Raw genomic sequence first — 18,831 nt, forward strand, 5'->3', positions numbered from 1 at the left:
GGGAAAACGATTGTGTTTCTTTGACATGAAGTCTTATGCTTAATTGCTAGACTTGTATAATAATAGTGTAAGAATAGTACAACACGTGTGGTATGTTTTCCACAGTAATAACCTACTCCATTTAGAGTGTCTCCAGTTGTCATATACTTCTTTGGCTGTGCTATTTCAAATGTATTTATTTTATTTTAATTTTATTTTATTCTATTACCATTATTTTATTATTATTATCTGTTTTTTATCTTTATTTTTTTTTTATTTATCTATTTTATTTAATTTTATTCCACCCTCCATTCCCTATTAAGATAGGAGAGGAGTTTTGTTAATACGTTTTTTTTGGTTTTGTTCATAAGAGTTCTATTAAGAGTGTGTTTTGAAACTTCCTATAATCTGTCCTTTCCTCCTGTTCTACTGCGTTGTAACAACCAAATTTCCCCTTGTGTGGATATTAAAGGATTATCTTATCTTATCTTATATAGAATATCTTTGCAAACTACTGACTACAACTGAAGCTTTTTCTACTATGTCTTTGCAAACTGTTTCTGTATTGTCAACTTTACTTGTTTTTCAGGCGAATCATATTTATACTGAGCTTTCGGTTTCCATTGTAGACAGCAAACTCAGCAAACTCATGCTTTTTTCTGGTCATATTTCTGTTGTGACACACATTTTATTTGAGCATACTGTCTTTTGAAACCAACCGCATCAGCTGAAAATGTAATGCGTCTGTCCAGTATTTGAGTCTTTGTTATTTTGCAGGTGTTGTCCCATAATCTGTGCACAGTGCTGGCCATTCCGCACGACCCAGTGGCTTTAGAGGAGCACTTCAGGGACGATGATGACGGACCAGTGTCCAGTCAAGGGTACATGCCTTACCTCAACAAATACATCCTGGACAAGGTGCATGAGGGAACCTTTTTTATTTTCAAACTACTATAGTCGTTGTGTTGAAGTTTCTTTAGAATGTGTAGACATATTCTAAACATTATCCTTCTTGGGCGCTGTTAAACATGATTTATTTGTTGAATAACTGTTCTGATTCAATACCCTGCTTATGTCACAGTGTATCTCATAGAATTATGTAAATAAAGAATGATTATTAATGGGAAATTGTATGTTCCTCTAAAATAAAGTATTTGTGGTACTTTTTTTGCTAATGCGTAACAAACCAAAATAGACGATGGGCATATCTACTCTCAAAGGAAAGACATCCTGCTTAAAACACGTTATATGAAAATACAAATTATTTTATGTCATTTGATGGTTTGAAAAAGTTGTTTATCTTTCCTTTTTAATGTCTAAAGTTAGTATTTTAACAGCGTTGACTCTCTCCTTTAGGTGATCGAAGGCTCGTTTGAAAAGGAAAACGTGGATGAGCTCTGTTGGACCCTGACAGCGAAGAAGAACTACCAGCCGGACAGAGCCAGCGGCACCGTGTTACCGGAGAGAGACACCTTCAGACTCTGGTGCCTCTTCAACTTTCTGTCTGAGGACAAATATCCTCTGGTGATGGTTAACGATGAGGTACGTATTCCGTATATAAACGACCTTTTGGACAGTACATATATCTGCACATTTGAGCTTCTGATAAGCATTGCAATTAGATCCAGGAGCATTACATTTGAGACTGAAATATGAACCGCTAAACTAATGCAGTTCAGGAAATCTTTTGACATTTAGACAGTGTATGTTTTCAGAGGAAATTATGTAGCTTAATAAATCCATTTCTTCTGTAATTTACGAATGGCAACTTTTCATATTACGAAATCTAATTGCAATGAATCTTCTTGTAGAGCTTCCATTTCTCTGAAAATGAATGACTTTCAGCTCTTGAACAGTAAAACTCAAATGAAAGTCAGTTTTGAGTCTGTGATCGGTGGCCACAAAATGGAGCTGGATCTCTCGTAACCACTTTGTTTCATGCCGCTCTGTGGGCTTGTTTCTCACTTGCAAATGCTCATTTTGGTTTCCTGTTGAGAGTTTTTTTCTTTCTTTTTTTTGGTAGCGTTGCATCCAAAAGCATAGAGAGTCGTCCAGTAGAGTTAGTGTCAGTTTAGTTTGGTAAAAGATTCACACCTTATGGTTATGGTGGTCACACTTGTGTTACAATATTGCGTTATTGCGTTATCAGTGCACAAATATGTCACAGTTGAAACGTTTATTTGATTAAAAATAACTGTTATGAATGCTCTAGTTGTGGAATAATAAATATGTCATTACTTCTTTGTGTGTTCTTAGGTTGAGTACCTCCTCAAAAAAATCTGTGCAGCCATGAGCATTGAGTTCAACTGTGTGGACCTGGAGGACTTCCACGAGGCAGCGCAGCAGAATGGCATCACAGTTTGGGTGTTTCTGGAGATGATGAATTCGGGGAAGATAACGCGGGGAGTAGATAAAGACTCCGTCAGCATGGCCATCGAAGAAGTGTACCGGGAAATAGTTGGCGATGTTTTGAAGGAGGTAGGAATTCAGATAATGCTGTGACTGCTGAGGTTGGTGTTTTGAGTGAGTCACAGTTAATGTGGCCCTCAGGGTTATGTCTGGAAGAAAGGGCAGCTGAGGAGAAACTGGAAGGAGCGCTGGTTCACTTTGAGGCCCAGTATCTTGTGCTACTACACCGGGGAAGACCGCAAAGACTGTCAAGGCAACATAGCTCTGGATGGTAACTGCTGTGTGGAGGTCAGCAACTTTAACTGTCGGTCATAATAACATGTTTCTTGTTTAAGCTAAAGATAAGTTATACTATATGCATTTTTGTTTTGTTAATACCATTCACCATATTACTGTTTGTTTGGTTCAAGTAAAGCCCCCTTTAAAACAGTCTGAATTAAGTTAATATAATGTGTGATGCTAGTTTATGCAGACTTTTCAGATTCTTGCTTACAATATAAATCAGAAGACTCGCGGAACCGTTCTCTACTTCAGCTGTACATTTAGCCTAATACGTCACTGAAAGCAAAAGATTTTTCATCATTCTTTTAAGACATACGTGGCTGTCTGTAGCTGTGGGTGGGTAAAACCCCCTTTTCAAGATGGAAAATATGTGCCATTATCTGGTTGTCAGTCCTTGAAGTTGAAGCCTCTTAACCAATATTCAACTATTTACCTGTTTTTTACTTTAAACATGATTCTTTATTTTAAAGTGTTTCATTTGATCATTTAATCCTCAATTATTAGTAATAAATTATTACCACACAACAATGACACACTAATTAGATTTTATGTCTGTTTTAAATACTGCTCAACAAGGAATAATATATGAGGCTTATTCATGTCATTGTGTTTCTAAATATGAGATGCTTGTGTCATTTTGGGGCGTTAATGTCATATTGATGCTGAGAGAGAACAATTCGAGTTGTTTGTAGCATTGCACATTCAATTTCAAAATGAAACCCCACTGCGTAACCTTTTGGCAAATCAATAGACAAAAACAAAAGCCTTTATTTCATTAGAGGTATTTTAGTGCGTAAAAATACCTTGAAATCATGAATTCTTTCTGTAAGTGGACTTGCTTCTCCACAGACCTGACTCGCAACTAGCAGGTGGCAAACCTGAAATGTTACGCAGTGGGGCTTTAACAAAGTTCAGACATGTGAGGCACTTGACTGCTGGTGGTGGTGAATTCAACTCAAAATTGGTCCCTTTCAACATTTTAACTGTATGTTTCATTGTGTTTTTTTGCTGTTTCAGGTGCTGCCTGACCGGGATGGAAAGAGGTGTATGTTTTGTCTTAAAACTATCTCTAAAACCTATGAGATGAGTGCCTCGGACACCAAACAGCGACAGGAGTGGACCACAGGTAAGAAGGCAGAGTAAAACAATAAAGCAGAATATACACAATGTATGTTAGTAGGACTTGTAGTGTAGACTGTCATTGTTGGCGGTCATGGAGGCTATTACTACAGAAAAACAGTCTTTGCAATCTAGATGTGAGCCCTCCCCAAAAAAGATTGTGCCTTGTGTCCGCAGCTATTCAAACGGCCATTCGATTGCATGTGGAGGGTAAAAATTCCCTTCACAAAGACCTGAAGCTTAAGCGTCGGGAGCAGCGGGAACAACGAGAGAAGAGGAGACAGTCCAAAGAGGAGGAGCTTCAGAGGCTGAGGGCGCTGCAGGAGGAGCGCGAGAGGAAGTTAGCTGAGCTGGAGCTGCTGAAGGAGGCTCAGAAACAGGCCCAGGACCTCATGGAACAGGACGAGCAGAGGAGGCGACAGCAGCACGAGCAGCTGCAGAAGGCCCTGGAGGTGCAGCTGAAGGAGGCGGAGGAGGTGATCCGCCCCTGTTCCTCCTCCCACTTAACAAGACTTTTTAAGTGTCCTGGCTTTCTGGGTTCTAATATGCTGGCACTTATTGCTATTCCAATTCTATGTGTTAGAATTAGTGGCTGATATTGACTAAAATTGATGTATAAAAGGATATTTTTGAGCATACCGATAACGAAAGAAAGTCAATACAACAGACATGTGTTTGAACATGTCTTTAATTGCATTAGTACATGTTTTAAAACCTGTCAAATTAATCACAAAGGTGCAGAAATATAACTTTAAACCTGTATTCCAAATGTATAACTTTAAAAAAAAATGTTAATCAGCACTTTTTGTAGCATTTTTTCCATTAACTTACTATATACTCTTTTTATAAGTTTGTATATTTATATCTTCAAAACAATATTGACAATATTATCATACATTCAGATAAATTCTCCACCTCTAGATTGATACAAACTGAACTGGGCATCCCTTGAATAACTAACATGCAAAGTATATTTAGTGTTAGTTTTAGTTTCATTTAGTGTGAAAATTATGCTGTGTTATTGCAGTTATTTTTGAAGTTGTGGTGCTGGAGGTGAGGGCAGTGAGGTCTAATGTAACAAGGGGAAACAGCTCTTTAGAATTTATTCATGGGTTTCAGGTAAATAATGCCTTCCTGATTTGAGGGTTTTGTGTGAGGAGCATTCCCCATTCAAAAGATATAATGTTTAAATCTGAAGTGCTTAAAACTTAGCTTGAAACCCGTGTTTGCGTTTCTCAGTGGCATATATACAGTATCTGGTGTCTCTTTTACGTTCTAGAGTATGTTATACAATCAAACCCCAACAATTTATTCAAAACTATGAATCATTATCTGTCACTCAGATTGGAGTCGATGAAGTGTCATTTCACTTGCACATAAATGATACATGGAGATAAAAACAATGTTTCTGTGGCTGTAGGCCCGGGTGAGCATGCAGGCTGAGATGGCTCTGAAGGAGGAGGAGGCCGAGCGGCAGAGGAAGAGGATACAGGAGCTGGAGGAGATGCAGAAACGACTGGAGGAGGCGCTACAGCAGGAAATCAAAGCCCGACTCGACGAAGAGGCTTTCCGCTATGCTCAAGCCGGGTACTGTCCACGAAATCACTCACAAACTGACCTGTACTTGTCGGCGTGTCTCAGTGACTGTAAATGTGCAGCTGAGAGCGCATTTACTGTAGTCATTATAAACCTCTCATGTTACATTATGTTCCTGAGGAAGTTGAGCCTCAGCAGAGGAAGTTTTAAATGCTGTCATCAGTAACACACTTACTCTCTAGTTTCCTGATCTCCTCCAAATTGAGTTGTTCCTGCTCTTGTTAATGTTTCGCTACACAAATGTATTGGATAAGATTCAGCTTCTTCTGATCCCATTGTTTTGAGCTCCTAAATCGCATGGACAGCAGTTCTGATAAGATTAAAGTGCACTTAGGAAAATGTGTCTTTGTTGTTCAGCAGAAAGAATAGAACACACTTCTAGTCTTTGTCCCATCTAACCTGATTGTATTAGTGTGGACTGGACAAACTTCAAGCAAATTGTGATTAATAAGTAGTAAACATGGACGCGCTCCACCAAACTAGAACTTACACTAAACTTGATATAACCAGTTTTACAAGTTGCAAATGACCCCTTGACTGCTTGAAGGAATGCACCTTCTTCACTGCATGAATGTGTCTGTGACTTGTAGACTACTTGCTGAGGAGGAGGAGAAGATGAAGGCGTTGATGGCTCTGCAGGAGGAGCAGGAGGAGTACATCCTGAAGACTCAGAGGGAAAAGCAGGAGCTCAAACAGGAGATGGAGGTCAAGTCCCGTTCTCTGGATGAGGCACAGAGACAGCTGGAAGAGGTCCGCGCCAACCGCCATCGAGTCGACCAGGATGTAGTGGTGAGGATCAAGCACAGCACATACAGTGCATATTTGAACAAAGATGAGGAAGGTATCGCAGTATAAATCTCATTATACTACTGTTCACATAATGTCACACATGAAGACATCAGGGGAATTTGATACAAAATAAACTGAATATTTAAGAATTTGAATAAAACTGTATTTTTGTACTCTTTTAATTGTAGAAAAAGATTCAGTTGTAGTCATCTGGACTCTGTTTTTAGGAAAAACATGAGAATGACTTTTGGATGAGACGTTTTGTTTTTCCTAAAAACAGAGTCCAGATGAAACAACTGAATCTTTTTCTACTATGGAACACACCTGGACAAATGAGGGATTACACCGACATATTGTTTTTATTCATTTTCTGTGTATTTGTGACAGGCCGCCCAGCGAAAACTTCGTCAGGCGAGCACAAACGTGAAACACTGGAACGTACAGATGAATCGATTGATGAGACCGATTGGTCCAGGAGGTAAGTGGGTGTGATCTCTTACATAACAACTCAAGCCGTATGTTTTTCATGGGGGTCATATATACGTCAGAAAATGCATGTGCACACATGGGCTTTGAGCTTTTATAACTAAAGATAAACAGGAGCCAATAGGTGAGGGGGATGACATAGAGCAAAGAAACCAAAGCCTCAATTGAACCAAGTGTGTTCCAAAACAACACAACTCTAACAACTAGACCTTGGCAAATGAACAAAACAAATTTGCTGGTGCACTGCAGTTGCTATTAGTAGCGCTGTGATTGTTGAAATTACTATTATAATTACTACAAAATACAGTTTAGTTGAATGAACTCATCTATGAAGTATCCACAGTTCCTTGTTTTTATGTAAATAAAGCCCTCTGCTTTTGCACTGCTGAATTTGTTTAGACCCTTCTTCCCTTATGAACCTTGATATCTTAACTCTTTATTGTAATGTTGTTACAGAGAAACGACCATCCCTGGGCAGCTCCTTTTCCAGTTTCCATATCCCGTCACAGAGGGACCCTGGTCTGCACTTGAGGAGGAGGTCTGGATCGGAGGAGAAAAACGACGAGGGCAAAGAAAATGTGGAGAACAGCTGTGATTTAGAAAAACGCCACTCCCACACCTCAAATGGGGACATGGACATCCCTTGAATGACTAACTTCTACATTTAACACATGTACAGGGCTATGCAAAAGTGCTAGGCAGGTGGAAAAAGTTTTTAGGATATTTGTTTAGTTTTTTTCAATTAAATGGAGGGTATGTAGAACTTGTAGTTAATATTTCATAAAGATCTGTGTCTGTGAGGTAAATATGTTCAAATCAACCATAGCTTTTACTCATAACAACTGTTATTCTTACAAAACATTGGCCAATTTTTAAAACTAGTGAGAGCAGGCCCTACATACCCTACATATCCTACTTTTAAAGAAGCTGTTGTAAGAGGTACAGATACTAACTCGAGGGAGTGAGAGGACTAAAATAATAAATAATTATTTCTTAAAAACCTTTGCACCGTACTGTTCCCACACGTCCACGTTCCACATTTTAAAAGAGAATCTGCTTTTGTATAATGTTTACAATTCAACTAATGCTTTGAAAAAACTGTGTGTGAGCCCTGGGCATGATCACCCGTCTGTAACAAAGAACTATTAGAACATGTTTATCAATGCTCACAGTGTACCTTTAACTGTAATATGATGTTAATATGTTATTTTTTGGTGTGTGTGTGTGTGTGTGTGTGACATTTGACTTTCCAAGGTAATGCAGTATTCAATGCAATAGTGTGACTCCAGCAAACAGGAAAGAGAGATTAACGGACAGAAACTTCCTTTTTCTATAGACGCTGCCATCGTAAATAAACCTGGGTTAACACTTGCTATATCATATCATTGCCTGATTCTTACTCAACTTCTGCACACAGTGTTCATTTTGTCTATAATCTACATATTGATAATATTATCATATGACTGTTTCATATTTGAGAGCTTCCCAATCATTACTTTTCAAATCAAATGCCTGACTAAAATGTCTCCCAATTCAAAGTGAAGCTGTTCCTGAACCCTTTGGAGAGCAAACACTTGACTCTTTGTGAAGCTGAGACTCTGTAGTTTTGGCTTCTGTCATCTGATTTACTTTCATTATTGATTTTCTTTGGTAAATATTTTGAAGTAAAGCCACTGTTGGAAGGGTTTTAACAATTTGTTTTTCAAAGCTGAGCCTAATTTCACTAAAAAAGGAGATTTATGGACTTATGAATGCCCATATAAGCCTTATATTATATTTTTCATTTATATTTTAGTGTTGTAGGTTTTGTGTGTGGGTGTTTGGGTTTGTAAACAAACTGACCATGATTTTTCCCAGAATGGTTGACTGAAAATAAGTGGGCCATAGCTTTCTATTTTGCCTTAAATATTTATAGTTTTTATCAGATGGAATAAATGGAGTAAATGTTAAAGGTTTGACCCGCCTGAATTTTAAGGGGCTTAATAAAAAGGTTGAGGTTATTGACTAATTTGAATAACAGAAAGGTGATATCCAGAATATAAATAATAACTTGTCTATAAGGTTGGTTAAGAAGATTATAAGGTGTATCTTGGGTATTTGTAATTGGTCCATCAGTAAATGCCCATGTTACAGATACAAACAGTGTACACAATACTTCCAGAGAGACCTAAAAGTGGTGTGTGCTGGCTCCATAGAGGTGTGTGTGTGTGTGTGTGTGTGTGTGTGAGAGTGTGTGTGTGAGAGAGAGAGAGAGAGAGAGAGAGAGAGAGAGAGAGAGAGAGAGAGGAAGGGAGGAGGGAGAGAGGGAAAGGTAGAGGACTGGAGAGGAAGGGCAAAGGCGAGAGAGGTTGAGGGGACAGAGAGAGTGACTGATAGAGAGAGAGGGAAAACGAGAGAGAGGGTGAGGGGACAAGTGTGTGTGTGTGTGTGTGTGTGAGAGAGAGAAAGACAGGGAGAGACGACAGGGGACGCTGTGCCTCTCTGGTCCTGGTCCTGGTCTTGGCATGTGACAGGACAGGGAGGGGGAGCCAACCCAAGGAAAGCAAAGCTGGGAACAACAGGGGGAAACTCGGGAAAGGATTATCAGTAATAAGTCTAGTAAACCGCGTGTGGTATGGCAGCCGATTCAAGTGTCTTTCTCCGGATTAAATTAGTCAACTCTGCGGCTGCACAATGGCCTGTTTCTGTGTGAGTGGAGTTAGCATACTGTTAGCCGCTGCGTGCTAACACACTCTTGCTCTGGAGACTTCAAACTAACTTGTCAACAGCGGATCGATCACGGACCGCACCGGGGATAGTTTTGTCTGATCCCGTTTCACGATTCGGACACTTTCCTCTTAGTTAAACGCGCACAGGACTTGCAGCTGTGACAGAGGTAAGCGTTTGGACGGCAAGCTAGCATTATTTAAAGGCTCATTCGGGAATGTGGGTCAGCCACGCTAACACCAGCTACTAGTCCAAGGTTAGTGCTAACCTGCTAACCTGCTAACACGCTAACACGGTACTCGACCGACGAGAGTCTGACAGTGTGTAAAAGGCTGTATGTTTAGACGTTTTATTGTCTAAACTCCGAGTCAAAGTTTGAGCGGTCTCGGGTGCAGCTTGGCCCCGCTGTCATTGCTGAAATGCACAGATCATGTTACACTTATGCTCATATTATTCAGCCACTTTAGCAGATGTTTCCGAGAACCAGTGCGACAGGTTGTCCGCTTAATGCAAGTCCAAACAATCTCTGATCCTCACTGTGTGTACATAGAAATCTGCTGAGAAAAGAGAAGCTTTGCCTTCTGCGGAGTTATGCATTATTTAAAGTGTTGTTGAAACGGCTTTGGGATTAAAAGCTAAATATCCTATCCTGATTTATTAGAGTACTGGCCTATTATATTACTTTAATCTATTTGGTGCTGTGAACTGGTTAATTTTTAATTTCTTTAAGAGAGTGAAGAATAAATAATTAACATGGCTCTTCGCTGCCTTCATTATGAATGGGTGAGCTCTGCATTCATGTGACAGTCACAGTGGTTATTGGTCTGGCTACATACATGTGCATATTAATCCACCAGGGGGCCAGGAGAAATGTAGCCCCCTCCTTTTGGCCCCAGTCCCCCACTCTCAGAGCTCTGTGTGTACATAGTGCATGCACCCTCTCCCCTTTAGCATCCACTCGGTACAATGTGCACCCTGCCATGAACTGAGGCAAACAATAATAACAGATGTCTCCAGGCTCCAAAAGTTTGAGTGAATCCGTCTATCGCAAATGTTCAGACCAAACACTGTTGCTCATGACGGCCTTGTATTGTTAAAGAAAAAGATACTTATTTTGTCCGTCAATGATGTGTGGGATTTTATAAACATGTATATGTCATGGTTTTAGCCTGTAGTGTGAGAATAAGACAAGTTCATCATTCAGTGTTATGACTATTATGAGAAGAAACATCACGGCTTAAAGATTATTGGAACTGTGACCAAACAACAGTGAAATCTTAAATGTTCTTTCATTCTTGTGATCTGACATGTTGGTTTTCAAGTTTGTGACCAGCTTTACAAAAATCAAACTTTCTATTTTTGTACAATTGATTGACTATTGTACAGTCACAGTATTTTTCCTCTTTAATTTATGTTTTTGTTTATGATAGATTACACATGGATTCATTTTTACATTGCTAACAATAGTTTTGTACTCGCAGTAGCACGATGATGACTACGTGACAAAAGGCAAGGAGTAACGGGAGCTTCATTAAGGAGCCATGGAGGGGTGCGAACAAGCTGCTTCAGAGCAGCACAGGAGAAATGGCTTCACTGAGCCTCAGTCACCCGGGGACACACCGGATGGGAGGTGGTCCGGGGTAGAGGGGGAGTCCAGGGGCTCGGTCAGCTCCGGGGGTAACGGCGTGTCTGAGCTGAAAGCCAGAGACAGCGAGGATGAAGAGGACAGGGCAAGTAAAGGCCTCAAAGTGGACCACAAGACGAGAGAGGATGAGTCGCCACCCCATCAGGAGAGCGAACAGAGCAAACCTGCCATCAGTGCAGCATCCAGCTACACAGGTATAATCTACTTCACTTTTTTTCTAACTCCTGAAGTTTGATTGATGTTGTGAAATGTTAGTTTATTCTTGAAATGATGCTTATTACTTGTCATTGTAAGTTTGTTGTGACTGTAGCACCGGAATGGATCATTTGACCCAGAGCAAGTGTTTTTGTCCTTGAACATGTCACTGCGCCCACAAGGTCTTTAATCATTGTGTGTATGGTTTCAGGACGGGTCACTCCCCCTCACCACCACCGCCACTCATAAAACCTTTATTTAATGAAGTTATGTACAGTAGATATTCATGCGTTTTTTGTTAAGACTTAACTAAAAGAACAAGAAATTGTCTAAACACTTAAAGTTGCTAGTTACAAATGAGTGTTAGGAACAAGAAATAAGCACATGTCATTACTTGCTTTCATGTTGTACAAAGTGTTTGACTTTGACATGACTCTCTAACCGATCTTGTTGTTTGCAGATCTGTCTCACACGGCCTCCCCCTCACTGTCCGAACAGCTGCGCCTTGGCAAAGAGGACGCAGCGGGGTCTGGTATCAGCGTGGAGTGTAAGGTCTGTGGAGACAAGGCTTCTGGTTTCCACTACGGAGTACACGCCTGCGAGGGCTGCAAGGTGAGTGCTTCAAAGTTCGGGCCGTCCGTCGGATACAGTCGCTATGGTTACATGCACACACAAACTCTGTAGTTATCTGATTTATAGAAATGTCATGTAAATCGTTACATCGGATTTGAGGAATCTGATTTATTTCTGACTGTGACACCTGTGCAGGTTTTGGCAAGGACAATTAAGCCAAAAGCCTAAAAAAGACAAACTAATGAAAGTGAAAATGCTAAATATTGAAAAAAATATTTCAAAATTCATTGTATTTTGTCTTCCAAACACATCTGTTCCACTATTTTACTGACACCAGGTGCGTTTGATGATCATATGTCTTTGGTGCATGTTAACACGCACCAAAAAAACAGATTTACTTATTGGGTTATCTGATTATTGTAGTTATCCCATTTGTTTGGCCATGTAAATGTACCAGGTGTTGTTTTTCAGGGCTTTTTCCGGAGAACTGTGAGAATGAAACTGGAGTACGACCGCTGCGAACGCGCTTGCAAGATCCAGAAGAAAAATCGTAACAAGTGCCAATACTGTCGTTTTCAGAAGTGCCTGTCTTTAGGGATGTCCCATGATGGTACGACTCGAACACAATGAAGCTAAAACACCTTGTAAAATATGCAAGATAAATATACCTGTAAATCACTTTGATGCAAAACCATTTCTTGTTATTACCGGTACTTGCTCCTTAAATGTGTTTCAGGTTTGGGTTGCTTCATGTAACAATTAAACAATTAGGATGAAAAAAATGCAAGAAATGATTACGTTCTCTCCAAATAAATTAACTACGTGTAATGCAGTACAGACAGAGGAGGGTAGAGTAGACAAAATTATACTTGAAGTCCGAACTACTTTGAAATAATGTAAAATTACAAAGTACAACTCCAGAAGTTGCAGTAAAAAAAGTAGAGTAATTGTCTATAACACCTGATTTATTGTAAAAGGGTAAAACATTAATTAAGGATGAACAAAATCTGCTTTCATTCTTTTTTATTTTATTTTCTCAACATTTGACTCTGTTGTACTTCAAGCTGTGCAATATTATTCTTGAGCGGAAAAAAAGTATTTTGGCTTCAGGAGATGTGTGTCTTTCCTCTTTTCAAAACCTTTCCTAAACACTAAAACCAGCACGCACATGTTTTCGCAGCAATCCGATACGGCCGTATGCCTGAAGCAGAGAGGAAGAAGCTGGTGGCCGGGATCCTGGCAGAAGAGTTGAACCTCAAACCCGGGGGCTCCGATCTCAAGACTTTAGCCAAACAAGTGAACACCGCCTACCAGAAGAACCTGATCATGACCAAGAAGAGGGCTCGCAGTATCCTGATGGGCAAAACCAGCAGCACCTCAGTACGGGCTTTATCACATGTAAAGGTGGAGATCGTTTTGTAATAGGGATGTCGAACCAGCTCGCATTGACACTGTCTCACAAGAAAGACTTGCGTGGATAATTTACATGTTTTAGGAGTATGCGTTTAATCTCATTCAAGATTAAAACTCTTATTTATACATCCAAATATGGCAGTTTTACTTCAATTATCCTACATGTACCAAAAATACATATTCAGGATACTACTTTGTAACTGTATTCTACTGCAGTTACGCAGTTACATTTGGTGTTGTTCAGGAAATAGTTACTATACTAGAATCCACAAAATACATGGTGGTATTCATCTTCAAACTGCACAATATCAATGAAGCAAATAGAAAACACAGCTTTTTAGTGTGTGAATTTCCCTTCTCCAATCAGTGGTGCATAAATGCAGAACAAAGAATGCAACAAATATAAATTTGTTTTAATCCTAGGTTGTGTTTTACACCATAATGTAATGAAATTCAAAGTGAATAATGCCTCTCAACATTAGCCATCATACAAAGATCTCGACATCCCTAATACATACTTGAGTCAGTCAGTTGACTTGTCACTGATGTGTAAACCTATTGTGAACCAGTTGACCCGTGGTTTATTTTTGTTCTTCCAGCCGTTTGTGATTTACGATGTTGACACGCTGTGGAAGGCGGAGAGTGGGCTGGTCTGGAGCCAGTTAGTTCCAGGCGCTCCCCTGACAAAGGAGATCGGGGTCCATGTGTTTTATCGCTGTCAGTGCACTACTGTGGAGACTGTACGGGAGCTCACAGAGTTTGCCAAGTCCATTCCTGGTTTTGTGGACCTTTTTCTTAATGACCAGGTAAATCACATAACTATCAATATAAGTGACGATTACGTACTCCTGACAGAATGTTTAAAGAAGACCTATTGTGCTTTAGGCTTTAGTTATATTTATTACTTGGTTTACGGATCCGCCGCACTTAGATTATTGATTTATACAATATAAATAAAATAAATAATTATACTTTTAAAAAAAATAAATATAAAGTACCGCTGACAAAAGCAAAATAGCATTAAATTAAATGTAAAAAGCGGCATTAAGTCAAAAGACAAGAGAGCGTGAAGCAATTTCTCACAAATACACATTTTAAACCCGTTTACCACATTTTCTTCAGCGCGTTTTGCCGTGACTGGGTGGGGGAGGGTGCACACTTAAGCGTCAGTTCTGTCTGTCTAAAACACGCTAAATCTACAGTTGCATGCTCCTGCGCGCCGCGTCTCCTCCCGTGGTGCATTTTGGGCAAACCCGGAAGAAAACATCTTTTGAAATTGAAATTATATTTCGTCCACCTGTGCAATATATTTCATTTAAAAATCCGTAAACCAAGTAATAAAATAACTGTGGCCTTATGTCTGCTATATAGTTAATCTATGACACTTGTGATTTGTTACTTATATGTTTACATTTTAAATTGCAGTATTAATCAAAAATTAGTTGATGACAAAAAAAGCCTGCTTACTTCTGGGTCTAAAACTGCGGCTCTGATTACCGCTCGAAGTGCTGCATGCTAAATTTTACAATTGCAAGCAGCAGATTTATTTCATTAGTGCCAAAATGGCTGCCGAATCCGGCCTATGTTACTGTTTTAGAACATAAAATGCAGAAGGAAGTACGGAAAGAGCAGTATCGTGGGGAATCCAGGGAGCGGCGAAACGGGGATGGTTGTCCGCAACTGAAAAAAGTTGACTCAAACATGCTTGTTTAACTCGAAATACAAATGCCTGTCCACAAAAGAATTCTACTAAGCAAGCAGAGTGGCCCAATAGAAGCCTCTCCTCAGGGCGAGACATATGAAAGCCTGCACAGAGTTAGCCAAAAAACACACCACGAAAAAACAAGATTCTCTGGTCTGAGCAGACCAAGATTGAACTTTTTGGTGTTAATTCTAAGTGGTGTGTGTGTGGAGAATACCAGGCCCTGCTCATCACCTGCCCAATACAATCCCAACAGTGAAACATGGTGGTGGCAGCATAATGCTGTGGGGTGTTTTTCAGCTGCAGGGACAGGATGACTGGTTGCAATTGATGAAAAGAGAAATGCGGCAGAGATATCCTGAAGAAAACTTCTTCCAGAGTGCTCTGGACCTCAGACTGGGCCAACAGGGTAATGGCCCTAAGCACACAGCTTAAATAACAAAGGAGTGGCTTCAGAACAACTCTGTGCCCCTTCTTGACTGGCCCGGCCAGAGCCCTGACCTAAACCCAAATGAGCGTCTCTGGAGAGACCTGAAAAGAGCTGTCCACCAACGCTCACAACAAAAAGATGCTTATACTCAAAACTGAGCAAAGGGTCTGAATACTTATGATGTGATATTTCTGTATTTATTTTTTAATTAATTAGCAAAAAATCTACATTTCTGTCAAGATGGGTGCTTAGTGTACATTAATGAGATATAAAATGAACTTTATTGATTTTAGCAAATGGCTGCAATGAAACAAAGAGTGAAAGACTTAAAGGGGTCTCAATCCTTTCGGTACCCACAGTACATCTTTTAATATTGAAACTATGGCACAGTGAATGTGTGCTGTAATCAAAGCTAAAAGCGGTCCGATCAAATATTAGAGCGCGTGCCCCTTTTTATTGTGGGGATGTTTGGAAAGGCCGAGTACAACTTTTAGTGGTTTAATGGGGAAACGATTATAATATATATTTTTTACTATTTAAATACATTTTTAAGTATTTTTCTGCGTTCATTTATGTATTGTGATGTATGATTTATTAGAGGTTTAGTGTGTTTTTATAGTTTAAAGCACTTTGAATTGCATTTTGCTCAAAATGTGCTGAACTCTAAAGATTTGATTTGACCAAGCCAGGGGTGCTAAACAGTTTAAATTAAAGTTACACTATGTAGACTTTCTGGAGGAGGGTCTATCACCTGCTTGTCTCCATGGATATACGTTATCGCTTTGCCTGGAATGCTCCACAGTACAATAAAGTATTGTAAAACATCTTTGACTGTCCAATAAAGCGCTATATAAAACACTTTTTGATGTGTAGACTGCTTTGCCATAGAGATTGCCAAGTTTCATGTTGTTGTGGAACATTCCAGGCTGTACAATAACATCTTCATGGAGAAAAAGCAGGTATCGGACCCTCTGAAGTATTTTTGCTTTTCAAAGTCCTAAGATTTTATTTGGGTGAATATCTTTTGAAATGTGACTAATTTATATATAAATATTTGTACTGTGTTGTTTTAGGTGACGTTGCTCAAGTACGGTGTGCACGAGGCCATTTTTGCAATGCTTCCGTCGCTCATGAACAAAGATGGACTACTTGTGGCCAATGGAAAAGGCTTCGTGACCAGGGAGTTTCTGCGGAGTTTGAGAAAGCCGTTCAGTGAAATTATGGAGCCTAAATTTGAATTTGCTGTAAAGTTCAATGCTCTGGAGCTCGATGACAGTGACCTGGCCCTTTTTGTCGCTGCGATTATTCTCTGTGGAGGTAAAAACACAGTGACGTCAAACACAGTGTCGTTCATGTTGGCTTACAGGAACACTATGAGCTGCAGTTAATGCTCTTATGACCTCTCAAACCAAATATGAGCATTTTGTATTGCTCGCTTTTTCAATTTTTTCCACTGTCTTTCATAATGCCTTTGGTATTAACTTTGCTGTGTTTACAGATCGTCCTGGGCTGATGAATGTGAAACAAGTGGAGCAGAGTCAGGACAACATCCTGCAGGCGCTGGACCTCCATCTTCAGTCCAACCACTCAGACTCTCTCTACCTCTTTCCCAAATTGCTGCAGAAGATGGCCGACCTCCGGCAGCTGGTCACAGAGAATGCTCAGCTCGTCCAAAAGATCAAAAAAACTGAATCCGAGACATCGCTTCACCCACTTCTTCAGGAGATCTACAAAGACATGTATTAGCTTTCTCCAGCACAGACTTTTAGCTTTGAGCAATATTGTTACAGACTGAATTTACAAACAAATACTCTGCAACAAGTACTAGCACTGTTCTACTTAACGGCCATGTATTTCAACGTGTGTAGATGAGACCGTCTGTCTGAAGGGTTAACACAACTAGTCTTCTCCGTGTCCACACAGCTCCGCGTTAACCGCATCTGGAATCATTTTCTGACATTTTAGTTTCCCACAAAGGTCACTTAACAGTGGGAATTATGTTGTTTTTTTACTAAGGCTGCTCCTATTTCATCTTCAGTGTTGAGAGACGTTCTACTGGGTCACCTGTGCAAAGCAAATCCTATATTTTTGTTTGCACTAATAGGAATCAAGCACATGACCAAAAATATACGGCGAATATGTACAATAAGGGCATTTTATAAAGTTTTGAAGTCAATTGTCCCAGGGTTGTGCTTTCCATCCTAAGATATACTGTAGTGTCCATGCTACATACAGTATTCTACAACACAAACTGGGCTGGCTCCAGCAAAGTAAAGCCCTGCACAGGCTATGCCAATTGTACCACGTTTATTAAAGTTGGAACCTCAAATGACAAATTTAGTCTTAAAGTTAGTTATCTTTCTGGTATACTAAAGGACTACACTGCACAGACTGAGCTGAATCTGACACACTCAGCTTTATTGCCCATTGAAGTACAAGGGACAATGTGTTTTTATGTTTATATTTTGACTTTTTAGGGTATTCAGAGTAATAATGTAACTAATTATTTGTAATTTCTTATGATTTTTAAGGGCAAATATGATTTATCGTACGGTTGTATGTAATGCATTTGTTGTCAGATTTGGGGTTCAGGTTGTACCAAATATATAATCAAAAGCTCTTTCATGTAAGATATTTGGATTACCTTAAAAACATCTATTTTTTGAAATATCTGATCACAAATCAGCCTTTTTACTGTAAAACCTTCATTTTGATTTTCAGAGCTTTATAGCTTACTATATCTTCCACGTCCTCCATGTTATGCACTGTGTTTCACTGTTTTATCTCAATGGGCTGCCTCTGCACAAACTTGTAATGGCTGGTGGACTTCCTCCTCCTTTGTCCTTTTCCTATCTACCTCTTGATGCTGTATGGTGTGTGGCTGAATTCCTCTGTCTCATCTGATTTCTTAGATTTTGCCTTAATTCCTGCTTTTTGATTTATGTGCCATGTGCCAAGTAAGTGACAATTGTGGATGGATAAAACACAAAAGTACACCAAATGTGTTTAACTACCTCTTTGGTTGCGACAGTGTTGGGTTGATTTACTTGTGCAGAAAACATCAAATCAAATCAAATCAATTTATTTTTGTAAGGCCCAAAATCACAACAACAGTTGCCTCTGAGGGCCACAGGGAGAAATGAATCAACAATGTCTGTGGTGGCGATGGAGTCAGACAATGTCATGTTACTTGAAGAGGCTTTTAGCCACATGTAAACAATTTATAGATAGAAAAAGTAAAGATCTCTAAACTATTAGAATCAAAAATGTGAAATTTTTCTTTTTACCACACATCCACTGGTTGCTACTTGTGGGATCAATGCAGTTGCGGGAAGGAGGGGAGGGAAGTGAAAGGGAAGCAATTTCAACTGAGAATTTGTGATTAACCACAGAATATCACAAAATGAAAAAAAAAAACACTCATACATTATATCATAGCCTGGTATTTTGCATTATTTTGTTTTGTATGGACGATTATGATAGATAAATAGCATTTTTGAAGGGAAA

General features: G+C 39.6%; 3 protein-coding genes across 8 annotated transcripts in view; all 3 read left to right on the forward strand.

The window, feature by feature from the left end:
- LOC140363464 (differentially expressed in FDCP 6 homolog) overlaps positions 1 to 8,040 on the forward strand; it is an 8,986-nt gene extending 946 nt beyond the window's left edge. For both annotated transcript variants that reach the window (XM_072450041.1, XM_072450042.1), the window contains exons 2-11: positions 757 to 897; positions 1,336 to 1,521; positions 2,236 to 2,457; positions 2,530 to 2,676; positions 3,688 to 3,796; positions 3,967 to 4,265; positions 5,210 to 5,376; positions 5,976 to 6,174; positions 6,562 to 6,652; positions 7,117 to 8,040. In XM_072450041.1, coding sequence (XP_072306142.1) covers positions 757 to 897; positions 1,336 to 1,521; positions 2,236 to 2,457; positions 2,530 to 2,676; positions 3,688 to 3,796; positions 3,967 to 4,265; positions 5,210 to 5,376; positions 5,976 to 6,174; positions 6,562 to 6,652; positions 7,117 to 7,307 — 1,752 coding nt within the window. In that variant the 3' untranslated portion in view covers positions 7,308 to 8,040. The remainder of the gene's footprint in view (positions 1 to 756; positions 898 to 1,335; positions 1,522 to 2,235; positions 2,458 to 2,529; positions 2,677 to 3,687; positions 3,797 to 3,966; positions 4,266 to 5,209; positions 5,377 to 5,975; positions 6,175 to 6,561; positions 6,653 to 7,116) is intronic.
- The window catches only part of rpl10a (ribosomal protein L10a), a 216,846-nt gene that overhangs the window by 188,645 nt on the left and 9,370 nt on the right, over positions 1 to 18,831 (forward strand). The gene's annotated exons all lie outside the window — the stretch shown is intronic.
- ppardb (peroxisome proliferator-activated receptor delta b) lies at positions 9,150 to 18,591 on the forward strand. 3 transcript variants are annotated; one of them, XM_072450043.1, is made up of 8 exons: positions 9,150 to 9,535; positions 10,848 to 11,205; positions 11,667 to 11,818; positions 12,251 to 12,389; positions 12,960 to 13,183; positions 13,792 to 13,998; positions 16,398 to 16,641; positions 16,823 to 18,591. In XM_072450043.1, exons 2-8 carry the CDS (start codon positions 10,908 to 10,910, stop codon positions 17,068 to 17,070), a joined length of 1,512 nt encoding a protein of 503 aa, XP_072306144.1. In that variant the 5' UTR covers positions 9,150 to 9,535; positions 10,848 to 10,907; the 3' UTR covers positions 17,071 to 18,591. The 3 variants fall into 3 exon arrangements, with proteins under 3 accessions (XP_072306144.1, XP_072306146.1, XP_072306145.1); XM_072450045.1 differs by having other exon boundaries at positions 9,153 to 9,535; positions 12,960 to 13,159; XM_072450044.1 differs by lacking the exon at positions 9,150 to 9,535 and adding an exon at positions 9,606 to 9,622.

Source organism: Eucyclogobius newberryi, unplaced genomic scaffold, assembly GCF_026437365.1.
Source record: "Eucyclogobius newberryi isolate DKJ021-1_F unplaced genomic scaffold, fEucNew1.0.hap1 SCAF_17, whole genome shotgun sequence".
Lineage (NCBI taxonomy): Eukaryota > Metazoa > Chordata > Actinopteri > Gobiiformes > Gobiidae > Eucyclogobius > Eucyclogobius newberryi.

Excerpts from the sequence above, each read along its gene's own strand:
- ppardb (XM_072450043.1), top strand. The coding sequence starts at position 10,908 with ATGGAGGGGTGCGAACAAGCTGCTTCAGAGCAGCACAGGAGAAATGGC. Across the intron at positions 13,184-13,791 it reads GGGCTTTATCACATGTAAAG|CCGTTTGTGATTTACGATGT; the intron begins GTGGAGATCGTT and ends TTGTTCTTCCAG. Across the intron at positions 13,999-16,397 it reads ACCTTTTTCTTAATGACCAG|GTGACGTTGCTCAAGTACGG; the intron begins GTAAATCACATA and ends GTGTTGTTTTAG.